The sequence below is a fragment of the Mus musculus genome, chromosome 5 (assembly GCF_000001635.26).
Source record: "Mus musculus strain C57BL/6J chromosome 5, GRCm38.p6 C57BL/6J".
Taxonomy (NCBI): domain Eukaryota; kingdom Metazoa; phylum Chordata; class Mammalia; order Rodentia; family Muridae; genus Mus; species Mus musculus.
In genome coordinates, this window is record NC_000071.6 from 41,628,321 (window position 1) to 41,643,168 (window position 14,848).

Below are 14,848 nucleotides of genomic sequence, written 5' to 3' on the forward strand. Positions count from 1 at the left end.
ATAGCGGTGTGAAAAACCTAAGTCATTCATCAAGCAAAGCATGGTTTTAAGCACTATTTATAAACATAGCCAGGTTACTGAGCTGTGTGTAAGACACTGGGGTCAAAGTACTAACTTAGGTAAATGACCAGCTCTCATCACTCATTTTGTCAAATTAATGAATAATTCACAAGGCAAATTTTTCCTTGGGGTCTTGACTGCTGAACATAAGCTATGTGCCATGTTTTCAAACCTGAAGCTACTTAGATTGTACCTGAGGTCTCTATGTTTGTTTACTTGCTTGCTTGATTGTTAACTGTGATTTAATTTCACTGTTTTTTAATTGAGATCCAATCTCACTATGTAGCCCAAGCAGGTCTGGAACTTGCTATATAGACTAGGTTGGCCTCAAATGCACAGAGATCAGAGAGCCTCCACCTCTGGTGTGTGGGATTATAAGTGTCCACCACTACACCCAGAAGTTTTAAAGTATTTGAAAACATATATTAAATTTTAAAAATGAATTTAAAAAACAAAGGATATTTGGGAAAATACAGGTCATCACCGTTTAGTGTGTGAGGGTTGCGGTACGACAAACATGAGAGATGCCTTCCTCAAGGAATGTGAGCAGCACTTAGAATGGCTTCAGAAGAGCAATATTTGGAAAAGACAACTCTGAACTCCCTAAGATCTCCTTAAGATTGTGGGCTTGTGCTATCTGTATAGTTGAACCCTCAACAAAAATTTAGAGCATCATACTATTTGCAGGGTCTTATTTCAGATAATAAAGAATATACATTTTAGCATGCCTATACATCTCAGACATTACAGGGATTTTTGTTTTAAAGAAACTACTATATGTCTAAATCAAACCACATAAATTAGTTAACGGTTTATTAACTAATGTGTAAAAATAAGACTTATATCTTGTATTGAGACCCTAGGTCTACATGGCAAAGGTCTCAGACTGAAGGAAAAAAAGCACAAGAACGTATGCTTTCTTCACAGACTGCCTGCTGCATGAGTGAAGAACTGAATGCTGGACATGCAAGAAATGGCTCAGGGAAATTTAACTTCTCTGAACAATCTGAGAAACTAGAAACAATAGCCCCATTTCTACATTGTGACAGAGGGAAATCTGCTCAGGGGAAGGGGAGTGGTTGGTAAGGATGGAGAGGGAGCGTAAACAATGCAAATGAAACTATAATCTAAATTCCAAAGCTGAAATGCTTTCTGTATGGATATTGAAGTATCTGTCTGCTCTATGGTGAAGCATATTCCTCTTTGTGCTTAGATTGCACGGTGGTCCCTTGGCATTATGTAGTCCCCAAAAAGGCTTGCTGTATTAAAAAATCTTCTTTCTCCCATTTTTTTTCTTGCAAAACTTACAAAACATGCTGATAACTCAATTGATTTTATTAGACTCCCAAATGGAAGCAATCTAGGTTAGAACTAAAATAATTGAGTTTAAGTACTCTGTACATAGAATAAAAACAGAAATCTCATTATAAATATTTATGACACAAACCAAATTACTACAGCATCAAGCTGCCCATGGCTGGTGACTCTGACACTTCTTCATAAAATAATATGAAGACATACTTAAAGGCATCAGCAGGACAAAAAACTTGTTAAATACACAATCTGAATATGTATGTATACATGTATATATATATATATATATATGTACATAGATATCTATGTATATATACATAGATATGATATATTGTGTTTATTTGTATATATATATACATATATATATATACACACACACACACATATATACACATATATATATTAGTGTTATGGTTGTTGTTTTCATCTGGAGTTTCTGGAATGAATTTTTAAATGGTTTCCATTGAGAAATATTGACTGTGAAACTGATTAGTGAACTGAGAAAGGTACGAACTCACCTTTCTATAAGATGTGATAATGAAACGTCCATCACACATAAAATTCTGACAAACACAAGGGAGGAAATTGTAGTACCTTAAATTCACCTTCAGATGAATGAATTAAAATATGGCCTATAGCCAGGCATGGTAGCGCACGCCTTTTATCCCAGCACTCGGGAGGCAGAGGCAGGCGGATTTCTGAGTTCGAGGCCAGCCTGGTCTACAGAGTGAGTTTCAGGACAGCCAGGGCAACAATATGAACTAAGCAGTACCCCGGAGCTCTTATCTCTAGCTGCATATGTATCAAAAGATGGCCTAGTCGGCCATCACTGGAAAGAGGCCCTTTGGACTTGCAAACTTTATATGCCCCAGTACAGGGGAACACCAGGACCAAAAAGGGGGAGTGGGTGGGTAGGGGATTGGGGGGGTGGGTATGGGGGACTTTTGGGATAGCATTGGAAATGTAAACGAGGAAAATACCTAATTAAAAAATAATAATAAAAAAATTTTTTAAAAAGAAGAAGAAGAAGAAGCAGCAGCTGCAGTAAAATATGGCCTATTCATCAAATGATGATGGGGGAACTGAATAACCACAAGTAAAAGAATGAAACTGTATCCTATCCTATATAAGATATCCTCCACAAAAATCAATTCAAAATGGATCAAAGACCTTAATGTGGATCTTTAAAAACGTAAGTGAAAAAGAGAGAAGACACTTCAAGATGCAGACAGAGGCAAGGACTTTCTGCAAAGGACTCCGGAAATGACAGCAAGAATATCAAACAGCTTACACATGGTAAATGAAACACCTAAGGGAAGTTAGCATTCACAGAATGGGAGCAAAGCTTTTCCAGCTAGCTATACATCTACTAGGGAATTTTTATCTACAATATACTAAAAAAATAAACAAATAAAAGCAAGAAACACCAGCCAAACAATCTAATCAATAAATAGGTAAAATTTATTAGTAAAAAGTAAAATTAACATGAAAAATATGGTCAACATCCTTAGTCATCAAATGCAAATCGAAACTATATGAAGATTCTATCTCCTCAAAAAACCAAAAAAAAAAAAAAAAAAAGATTCTATCTCACTGGTTGGTAGTGGCACATGCCTTTAGAAGGCAGAGGAACGGGGATCTTTGTGAGTTCAAAGCCAGACTAGTCTACAGAGCCAGTCCAGGACAGTCAGGGCTACACAAAGAAATCCTGACTTAGAAACAAACAAACAAATAAACAAGAAAAAAAGAAAAAAGGTTCTATCATCTCAACACAGTCAATATGGCTACCATTAAGAAAATAAAAGACAGTGAATGCTGGTAAGCATGGGTGGGGGGCTGTAAACCCATGCACTGTTGGTTTAAATATAAGATAGTAGTTATGCCCAACAGTGTGAAAATCATATAGGGAATCTTTTCATTAGAGAATTAAATAAGACCTACCATAGCCAGCTTTTCTTTAGTTCCTAAGGTAACATATCATAAAGATCCTTGCACATCCATGTTTACTGCAGCACTATTCATAACACTCATCCCATGGAATTAGATATACAGAGGTCTATACAGAAGTACACATGATCAGGAAGTACATGAAAACATTTTCAACATCTTAACTATCAGGAAAACAACAAAACTACACTGGAATTCCTTCCCATCCCAGTCAGAATGGCTCTTGGTTAAAAGAAAGTCATTCTGGCAAGGATGTGAATGTACCTCTGTAAACTATGGTGGGAATGGAAACTAGAGAAGCCACTATGAGAATCAATCCAATAACTGAAACTGAACCTCCTATACGACCCAGTTATATCACTCTTTACATGCAAAGGAACCTAAGTCAGGACACCGCACAGATACCTGCACACCCATGTTTACAGAAGAACGCTTCACAACGGGCAAAGCTTGGGAGCAGCCTAGGTATCAAGCAATGAGTGAACGCATAGAGATGGGATCATACATACTGTGTAGCTCAGTTCAGCCACAGAAAAGGAGGACTGTGCCTTTTTCAGGAAAGCAAACAGTACTGGAGATGAATGTGGTAAGAGAAATAAGCCAGAATCACAAAGGTAAGTAGTACACTTTCTTTCATATGCATATTATTTATATACAAAGTATCTTGCAATATATATGTATGTATGTGTATATATACATATATATACACATATACATATATGATAAAAAGTAAAAGAGGAGTTATAGAGAAAAGGGAGCTAGTTCTAACTGCTTCAAAACATTCAACAGTAATAAAAGTACATCACAGAAGTAATTTATAAAATAATCAAGTAAATATTGAAAGATGTGAAAAGATAATTATTTTCAGTTGCAAGGCAAGGTTGACAAAGTACTTAGGAAAAATATTAGCTTGTTGCTTCTAACCCTATTGCTCTTGCTCAAGGTTTTCATTCTATAAACTGTGTGACTTACAGAGCAACTATAATGACAGTTTTAAGCTCTGAACTGCTGATATTTGATTATTACTTACTTACTTACTTACTTACTAGAAATAGTGAAAGAGCACAGAAATCTTCAGTAACTTATGTTATTAAAGTAACAAAATTGCATATCTTTTAAAGAAGAACAGATAACCCTAAAGAAGCATGAAGTACAAGCAGGACCTATAACCCCACCCACACTTTGGAGGTGAAGGTAGGGGAAGCCACCAGAGGCTATACAGGTTCTCTAAAGAAAAAAAAAACAAAAACAAAAGAAAACACATAACAGGATTCTCTGAACCTTAATCCATTAACTAAGAACTGATAAATTTTTATTCATTGTTTTTCACCAAAAGGGACAAAACTGTAAGACTATCATTAATTTGTAAAAAGACATTTTTCATCTTCTGCAATAAACACTCATTTATACATGTAATCTGTTTCCAAGGTTTTGGGTAACACATACATAGAATAATTGGGGGAAAACTGATGAATAAAAATTTGTCACAAGAAATTTGTTACTTTTGAAATATAAATTTTAAGATAATCACCTGTGACTGTTCTATTTCTGCTTTGTTTAATTTGATTCCCAGGATTTCTGCTGCAACTTTCTGAAAACACAGGAAGACCTACATAACAAAAATAAGTTTAAATGATTTAAAACAGACATGCTTCAGTTACCTCAAGTATACTGAACTTTTTAAAGAAGCATAAACACCAAGTATTCCAAAAATGGCTCCAGTTGTCAAATATGTCACCACATAAAATGAAATCATTTTTAAAGAATTAAACCACAATTTGAAAATCCAAGCAATTCAATGAATTAGTCTAAACATGCATTTATTAACAAAACCATTTTTAAAGATTTTTAATGATTTATTTTTATTTTATGTATTTGAGTTTTCTGCCTACATGCATTTATGTACAGCACATGTGTACTGGTATCTGTGGAGGTAGAGGGTGTCAGATCCCCTAGAAATGGAGTTTACAGATGGTTGTAAGCCACCGTGTGGATGTTGGGAACCAAACTAAGGTCCTCTGCAAGAGCCTCAAGTGTTCTGAACAGCTGATTTATCTCTCCAGCCCCATTTGAAAGGATTTAACATAACAATTTCAATGATAAATGTAAAGAACACACGAGCACATCCAATAGTATAATAAACTCCCACAATTCCTTAAGAAAATGAAAATAAGTTCACATACACTTTACACCTCTGGACTATCAGTTCTACCCTGCTCTCCTGAGCTGGCTTTAGTCTGTTTTAACAGGTCTTGCTTTCCAAACCTTTAACACTTTTGGTTCTCTTATCAATGTCGAAACTCTCCATTATTCCCCGAGTAAAACAACTTGGTACTATTTACTGTATTTTATCTGTTCAGGGTAAAGGAGTGATAGAGTCCATTACAGCTATACATTATGAACCTTTTTATAAACATCCTTGAATATGTAGTTGGCTTTTGCTAGGTCCTCTATAATCTCTGGAGCTTCAGTCCAAACCATTTCTGCTGTATAACTTGCTCTATAACTGTCCTACCAGGTTTCTAGCCCAATTCATCTTAGGATCACTTACTAAATACAAGTCGCAAGTTTCCTGACTTAATTATTTCTAGGGGACTAGAGAGGGCTCAGAAGTTAAGAGTGCTTACTGCTCCTCCAGAAGACGCAAGAGTTATTTCCCAGCACCCACACGGTGGCTTACAACCACCTCTAACACCAGTTCCAGAGGATCGCATGCCCTCTTCTAGCCTCCATGGGGTCCTGCATTCATGTGGAGCACAAAAAAGAATTCACACAACCAAGCACATACACATAAATAAAGACAAACAATTATCAGTCATAATCAAGGCCCTAGCCCTAATACCAAATGAAAGGAAAAAACAAACAAACAAACAAACAAAAAAACCAAAGTTTAAGAAAACACTGGACAGCAGACAGGCATGGTAATTCATGTCTTTAATGGCAACACTTGGGAGGTAGAGACAGGTGGATCTCTGAGTTCAAGTCCAGCCTGATCAACAGAGCAAATCCCAAGACAGTCTGAGCTACATAGAAAATCCCTGTCTCAAAAAAACAAACAAATGAATGAACAAAAAACTAGACAGGGACAAAGGGACGACTGGGGCAAAGGTTTAAAAACAATTAAATCCTTAGTCTTACAAGGGCCTGTGCAATAGCAATCTTACAATACTAGAAAAAGAATTTGTTAATTTAGTCTTTCTGGTGAACATCTGGTAACATGTTTCAATCTCCAGTCAAAGAATGTATCTAAAGAAAATAAAGCATAAAGAAAATATCTAATAAAAAATTAAATTAAAAAAGAAAGAGAAAAGTTACTAAAATTTCATAATAAAACTCAAATTTGAAATTTAGAAAAAAACCTACATGTCCAAGATGTCCTACATGTGAATAATTAATTACATTTTTGAACATTTAATAAATGATTAAATTTATTTTATAACATTAAATGACATGGGAAATTTTTATAGATAAAACATTAAATAAAAGAAACACAATATAAAACCACTAGGCTATGATCTTAGTGTCTAATGAACATTTGTTTTGGTTAAAATATCATTACTTGGGCTACCACTCAACCTCTATGCAGAGTGAGCCCTATGACAGGAGCTCTAGAAGATACAGCTATGCAACAGAGACAATCAGACTGACACACCTGACACAAAGTAAGCAGCACAGTGAGGCCTTCAGTGAGAGAACACAGGAGAATCCTCTGAGGGGCTGAGTGGGTATCCCTAAAGACCAGAATTATAGGTGACTTGGGTATTTTATAATTCTGTTAAATCTACTATAAAATTAACTAACCAAAATAAGCATTCTCATATGTTCTATTTATGTCTTCCCTCCGAAAGCATCACTGTGTTCCTTGTTAAGAAGTGGAAGTATATTTCCTGGGGGTAGGGGAGACATCCTCTTGGAGACAGGGTGGAGGAGGAATGGGTGAGGAACTGTATGTAGGAGGGCAGACAGGGAGAGAGTTAACAACTGGACTGTAAAAACATAAAAGTAATTTTAAAAAGGAAAGAAGAGGAGGAGGAGGGAAGGAAGGGAGGGAGGGAGGGAGGGAGGGAGGGAGGGAGGAAGGGAGGGAGAAATGCACGCACGCACTTCCCAGGCACATCAGGAAGGTAAAGCATCACTTACAACAAACTCCATTGCTTTACTTACAGAGTCTCCTGTCTTGGCTGAAACAAAGTGGCTACTAAAACCATTTTCCTGGCAAAATCGTAAGTGCTTATCAGCTTTTACTGTTCGCATATGCTCCAAGTCAACTAGAAAATGTTAAAGAGAAAACAAACTCAATATTAGAATCAAAAAAGTATATTTAACATATTTAAAACTTAACTTTACAATATCATTTCCCACTGTATAATACTAGGTGATTTTTTTAACTTCTTTGTGCTTCAGTTTCCACATTTATAAGCTGTAAACAATGAATATACCTATTTAATACATCATTCTTTCAATATTAGCCAGAACTAGATAGTCAACAAGGACTGGCAAGTAGGTGCTCAAAAATATGTTTTACTATACTACATTATCACCTATATAAATTCACACACCATGACAAGGTTAAAACACATTTGCTCAATGAACCACATTTAAGCACAGTTACTAACTGAACATAGGACATACGAATACAAGTATATCTGGCTGGAAATAGTTTAATTACTTACAAGATAATTTAATAATTATAACAATTCTGAAATCTCTCATATTCTATAGTGACATTAACTTAATTCATACTACAGTTTACTTTCACAAAGACGCAGCTGCTTTCCAAACTGTATCACCTTTGAGGATAGTAAGCAAGATATATTTCCTGGGCTTGAAAGCACAGAATAGAATTCATATCTATACTAATAGCACACTATTTTTTCAGATGAAATCCTTTACTGAAAGGTTTCTGTGCACAACAGTATAACCCTCTAAAGGTTTATTTAATGATATCAAGTGGTACAACAAATAGAGTCACATGACTTAAAATGTAATTAAGCTCTTTGAGTCAGCAGGGAAAACTTTTTTTAAAATGTAAATCAATGGGGGAGGGTATAAAAAATAATAATAAAAAAAGTAAACCGATTTCTTGAGTAAGTTATCTAGCCAACTTGTAAAAACTTAGAAGCCTGCATGTCTAGCAATTGACTATCACCTGAAAATGCCTTCTCATTTCATAAAAGGCTTCACTGAAAATACTGATTACGTTTTTAGTTTGAAGGCTAAAGTTTCTCTAAGAGAGTTCTGAACCAACAACTGAATCTTGCAGCCCATTTACACTGCTGACCTTGGAAAAGAGGAAGATGATTTTTTCGTTTTCTTTTCTTTTTATTTCTTCCTGGCTGAACCAAAAAAAAAAAAAAAAAAAAAAAAACAACCTATGCCTAGAGGAAACACTAAATGAACTCAGCAAGTTGTGTTTATAACTTTATATGAATATATATGTAACAAAGAATAAGAACCCATGAATTTGAGGTAAGAGGGAGTGCTGAGGGGAGATGGAAGAGGACAATGTTGTAAAAACAGTACTCATGTTTATAGGAATGAACCTCACTTTGCTTTCTCTTTCATTCAGTCTGAGACTCCAGCCCATGGAAAGATGCTCATTCCACAGTGAGCACGTCAATCAGCTTAATGTAAATAAACCCCTGTAGGCATCTTCAGAGACTTGTTTCCTAGGTAATTCTAGATGCCATCAAGATAAATCAAGACTAGCAATCACATGAGCTATTAGAACTAGTTATACAGCATGTTAGGTTTTATGTAGACTAAAGTAGAGATAGTTCAAGCAGGCCAGCTTTGGTATTTGCTTTATTCTCTTTCAATGTTGAAAACAAGGAAAATTCTCTGTGGAGAACTAAAGAAAAAAAAGTGATGTATGTTCTTAACACAGAGAATTGTTTGTCTACTTTGACTAGGACAAAAATATAATTCTAGCCCTTCCGGTAGGCGCCAGCACCTGGTGACCTAGGGTGTGGAGTCCGCGGACACCCCCACGGTTCCTAGAAGACTCTCTACGAGATCTTAGGATCACTAGTGAGTGGAACACAGCATCTGTTCCAATCCGATAGCATGGGAACTCAGACAGCAGAAGGGAAGGAGAACACAAGCCTGACCAATGGCACAAGTACCTTCCAGTTGGCACCAGCACCGGGTCACCTTGGGCGCGGAATCAGCGGACACCCCCACAGTCCCCAGAGGACTCTCCACACGATCTTAGGATCACTGACCAAACAGCTCCACAGTCCTCAAAGGAGACACCACTTCCAGGCACTGTAATACGCCCAGGATCTTAGGACAACAGGATCCCAGGATAACAGGAGGTGGGTCACACCAGTATTACAGGGTCTCAGAGGAAGCTTGACTGCCAAAAACTCTGGCACACCCAGAATCTCAGGTTCACAGGAGCCCACAATCAAAGGATCACAGATAAAGCTGGACTCTGAGGAGTCCTGAATCAACTGAGACTATAGGAAGGACAGGCCCCAATCAGATATATTGAGGGCAGCAAGCACTTGAGATAATCAGATGGCAGGAGGCAAGCATAAGAATAGAAGGAAAAGAAACCAAGGTTACTTGGCATCATCAGAACCAAACTCTTCCAACTTACGAAGTCCTGGATACACCATCACACCAGAAAAAGAAGACATGGATCTAAAGTTACTTCTCATGATGATGAAGAACTTTAAGAGGGAAATAAAGGAAAACACAGGTAAACAGCTAGAAGCCTTTAAAGAGGAAACACAAAAAACCCTTAGAGTTACAGGAAAACACTAACAAACAGGTGATGGAATTGAACAAAACAATACAGGATCTAAAAATGGAAGTAGAAACAATTAAAAAAAAAAAAACCCAATGGGAGACAACTCTGGAGATAGAAACCCTAGGAAAGAAATCAGCAACCATACATTTGAGCATCAGCGACAGAATACAAGAGATGGAAGAGAAAATCTCAGGTGCAGAAGATTCCATAGAGAACATGGACACAACAATCAAAGAAAATGCAAAATGCAAAAAGATCCTAACTCAAAACATGAAGGAAATCCAGGACACAATGAGAAGAACAAAGCTACCGATAATAGGAGTAGATGAGAATGAAGATTTTCAACTAAAAGGGTCAGCATATATCTTCAACAAAATTATAGAAGAAAACTTCCCATACCTAAAGAAAGAGATGCCCATGAACATACATGAAGCCTACAGAACTCCAAATAGACTGGACCAGAAAAGAAATTCCTTCCAACACATAATAATCAGAACAACAAATGCACTAAATAAAGATAGAATATTAAAAGCAGTAAGGGAGAAAGGTCAAGTAACATATAAAGGAAGGCCTATCAGAATTACACCAGACTTTTCACCAGAGACTATGAAAGCCAGAAGAGCCTGGACAGATGTTATACAGACACGAAGAGAACACAAATGCCAGCGCAGGCTATTATATCCAGCAAAACTCTCAATTATCATAGATGGAGAAACCAAAGTATTCCATGACAAAACCAAATTCACACAAAATCTTTCCTCGAATCCAACCCTTCAAAGGATAATAAAGGGAAACCACCAACACAAAGATGGAAATTACACCCTAGAAAAAGCCAGAAAGCAATCCTTCAACAAAACTAAAAGAAGACAGTCATAAGAACAGATTCCCAACTTTAACAACAAAAATGACAGGAAACAATATTGTTCTTTGATTTCTCTTAACACCAATGGACTCAATTCGCCAATAAAAAGACATAGACTAACAAACTGGCTACACAAACAGGATCCAACATTTTTCTGCTTGCAGGAAACCCACCTCAGTGATAAAGACACACACTACCTCAGAGTGAAAGGCTGGAAAACAATTTTCCAAGCAAATAGTCCAAAGAAACAAGCTGGAGTAGCCATTCTAATATCAAATAAAATTGACTTCAAAACCAAAGTTATCAAAAAAGACAAGGAGGGTCACTTCATACTCATCAGAGGTAAAATCTACCAAGATGAACTCTCAAGTTTAAATATCTATGCTCCAAATGCAAGGGCAGCCACATTAATTAAAGAAACTTTAGTAAAGCTCAAAGCACACATTGCACCTCACACAATAATAGTGGGAGACTTCAACACCCCACTCTCACCAATGGACAGATCCTGGAAACAAACTAAACAGAGACACAGTGAAACTAACAGAAGTTATGAAACAAATGGATTTAACAGATATCTACAGAACATTTTATCCTAAAACAAAAGGATATAACTTCTTCTCAGCACCTCATGGTACCTTCTCCAAAATGGACCATATAACTGGTCACAAAACAGGCCTCAACAGATACAAAAATATTCAGATTATCCTATGCATCCTATCAGATCACCATGGACTAAGGCTGATCTTCAATAACAGCATAAGTAATAGAAAACCAACATTCACGTGTAAACTGAACAACACTCTCCTCAATGATACCTTGATCAAGGAAGAAATAAAGAAAGAAATTAAAGACTTTTTAGAGTTTAATGAAAATGAAGCCACAACATACCCAAACTTATGGGACACGATGAAAGCATTCCTAAGAGGAAAACTCATAGCTTTGAGTGCCTCCAAAAAGAAACTAGAGAAAGCATACACTAGCAGCTTGACAGCACACCTAAAAGCTCTAGAACAAAATGAAGAAAATTCACCCAAGAGGAGTAGAAAGCAGGAAATAATCAAACTCAGGGCTGAAACCAACCAAGCGGGAACAGAAAGAACTATTCAAAGGATCAACTAAACCAGGAACTGGTTCTTTGAGAAAATCAACAAGATAGATAAACCCTTAGCCAGACTCACTAGAGGGCACAGGGACAGCATCCTAAATAACAAAATCAGAAATGAAAAGGGAGACATAACGACAGATCCTGAGGAAATCCAAAAAACCATCAGATCTTTCTACAAAAGGCTATACACAACAAAACTGGAAAACCTGAATGAAATGGGGAAATTTCTAGACAGACACCATGTACCAAAGTTAAATCAGGATCAGATTAATGGCCTAAACAGTCCTATATCTCCTAAAGAAATAGAAGCAGTTATTAAAAGTTTCCCAACCAAAAAAAGCCCAGGACCAGATGGGTTTAGGGCAGAATTCTTTCAGACCTTCAAAGAAGACCTAATTCCAGTTCTTCTCAAACTATTCCACAAAATAGAAACAGAAGGTACTCTACCCAATTCATTCTATGAAGCCACAACTACTCTAATACCTAAACCACATAATGACCTAATAAAGATAGAGAACTTCAGACCAATTCCCCTTATGAATATCGATGCAAAAATATTCAATAAAATCCTCGCACACAGAATCCAAGAACACATCAAAATGATCATCCATCATGACCAAGTAGACTTCATCCCAGGGATGCAAGGATGGTTTAATATATGGAAATCCATCAATGTAATCCACTATATAAACAAAGTCAAAGACAAAAAACACATGATCATCTAGTTAGATGCAGAGAAAGCATTTGAGAAAATCCAACACCCATTCATGATAAAAGTCTTGGAAAAAATCAGAAATTCAAGGCCCATACCTAAACATAATAAAAGCAAACTACAGCAAACCAGTAGCCAACATCAAACTAAATGGAGAGAAGCTGGAAGCAATCCCACTAAAATCAGGGACTAGACAGGGCTGCCCATTTTGTCCCTACCTATCCAATAGAGTACTTGAAGTCCTAGCCAGAGCAATTAGACAACAAAAGGAGGTCAAGGTGATAAAAATTGGAAAGGAAGAAGTCAAAATATCACTATTTGCAGATGATATGATAGTATATATAAGTGACCCTAAAAATTCCACCAGAGAACTCCTAAATCTGATAAACAGCTTCAGTGCAGTAGTTGGATATAAAATTAACTCAAACAAATCAGTGGCCTTTCTCTACACAAAGAATAAACATGATGAGAAAGAAATTAGGGAAACAACACCTTTCACAATACTTAAAAATAATATAAAATACCTTGGTGTGACTCTAACTAAAGAGGTGAAAGATCTGTATGATAAGAACTTCAAGTCTCTGAAGAATGAAATCAAAGAAGATCTCAGAAGATGGAAAGATATCCCATGTTCATGGATTGGCAGGATCAATATAGTGAAAATGGATAGTTTGCCAAAAGCAATCTACAGATTCAATGCAATCCCCATCAAATTCCAACTCAATTCTTCACTGAGTTAGAAAGGGCAATTTGCAAATTCATCTGGAATAACAAAAAACCTAGGATAGCAAAAACTCTTCTCAATGATAAAAGAATATCTGGTGGAATCACCATGCCTGACCTAAAGCTGTACTACTGAGCAATTGTGATTAAAAACTGCATGGTACTGGTATAGCAACAGACAGGCAGACCAATGCAATAGAACTGAAGACCCAGAAATGAACCCACACACCTATGGTCACATGATCTTTGACAACGGAGCTAAAACCATCCAGTGGAAAAAAGACAGCATTTTCAATAAATGGTGCTGGCACAACTGACAGTTATCCTGTTGAAGAATGCGAATTGATCCATTCTTATCTCCTTGTACTAAGGTCAAGTCTAAGTGGATCAAGGAACTCCACATAAAACCAGAGACACTGAAACTTATAGAAGAGAAAGTGGGGAAAGGCCTCGAAGATATAGGCACAGGGGGAAAATTCCTGAATAGAACAGCAATGGCTTGTGCTGCAAAATCGAGAATTGACAAATGGGACCTCATAAAATTGCAAAGCTTCTGTAAGGCAAAAGACACTGTCAATAAGACAAAAAGGCCACCAAAAGATTGGGAAAGGATCTTTACCTATCTTAAATCAAATAGGGGACTAATATCCAATATATATAAAGAACTCAAGAAGATGGACTCCAGAAAAGCAAATAACCCTATTAAAAAAATGGGGCACAGAACTAAACAAAGAATTCTCAACTTTGGAATATCTAATGGTTGAGAAGCACCTGAAAAAATGTTCAACAGCCTTAATCATCAGGGAAATGCAAATCAAAACAACCCTGAGATTCCACCTCACACCAGTCAGAATGGCTAAGATCAAAAATCCAAGTAACAGCAGATGCTGGGAGGATGTGGAGAAAGAGGAACGCTCCTCCTTTGCTGGTGGGATTGCAGGCTTGTAAAACCACTCTGGAAATCAGTCTGGCGGTTCCTCAGAAATTTGGACATTGTACTACTGGAGGATCCAGCAATACCTCTCCTGGGCATATATCTGAAAGATGTTCCAACTGGTAATAAGAACACATGCTCCACTATGTTCATAGCAGCTTTATTTATAATAGCCAGAAGCTGGAAAGAACCCAGATGCCCCTCAACAGAGGAATGGATACAGAAAATGTGGTACATTTACACAATGGAGTACTAATCAGCTATTAAAAACAATGAATTTATAAAATTCCTAGGCAAATGGATGGATCTGGAGGGCATCATCCTGAGTGAGGTAACCCAATCACAAAAGAACTCACATGATATGCAGTCACTGATAAGTGGATATTAGCCCAGAAATTTAGAATACCCAAGATACAGCTTGCAAAACACATGAA

At 36.8% G+C, this 14,848-nt stretch overlaps 1 protein-coding gene across 7 annotated transcripts in view; it reads right to left on the reverse strand.

The window, feature by feature from the left end:
- Rab28 (RAB28, member RAS oncogene family) overlaps positions 1–14,848 on the reverse strand; it is an 83,221-nt gene that overhangs the window by 3,348 nt on the left and 65,025 nt on the right. For all 7 annotated transcript variants that reach the window (NR_132325.1, NM_001310590.1, NM_027295.3 and 4 more), the window contains 2 exons: positions 7,486–7,589; positions 4,853–4,930 (listed from right to left, as the gene is read on the reverse strand). Coding sequence is in view for 6 of the 7 variants with exons in the window: in NM_001310590.1 (NP_001297519.1) it covers positions 4,853–4,930; positions 7,486–7,589 (182 nt within the window). In the remaining variant the exon portion in view is untranslated. The remainder of the gene's footprint in view (positions 1–4,852; positions 4,931–7,485; positions 7,590–14,848) is intronic.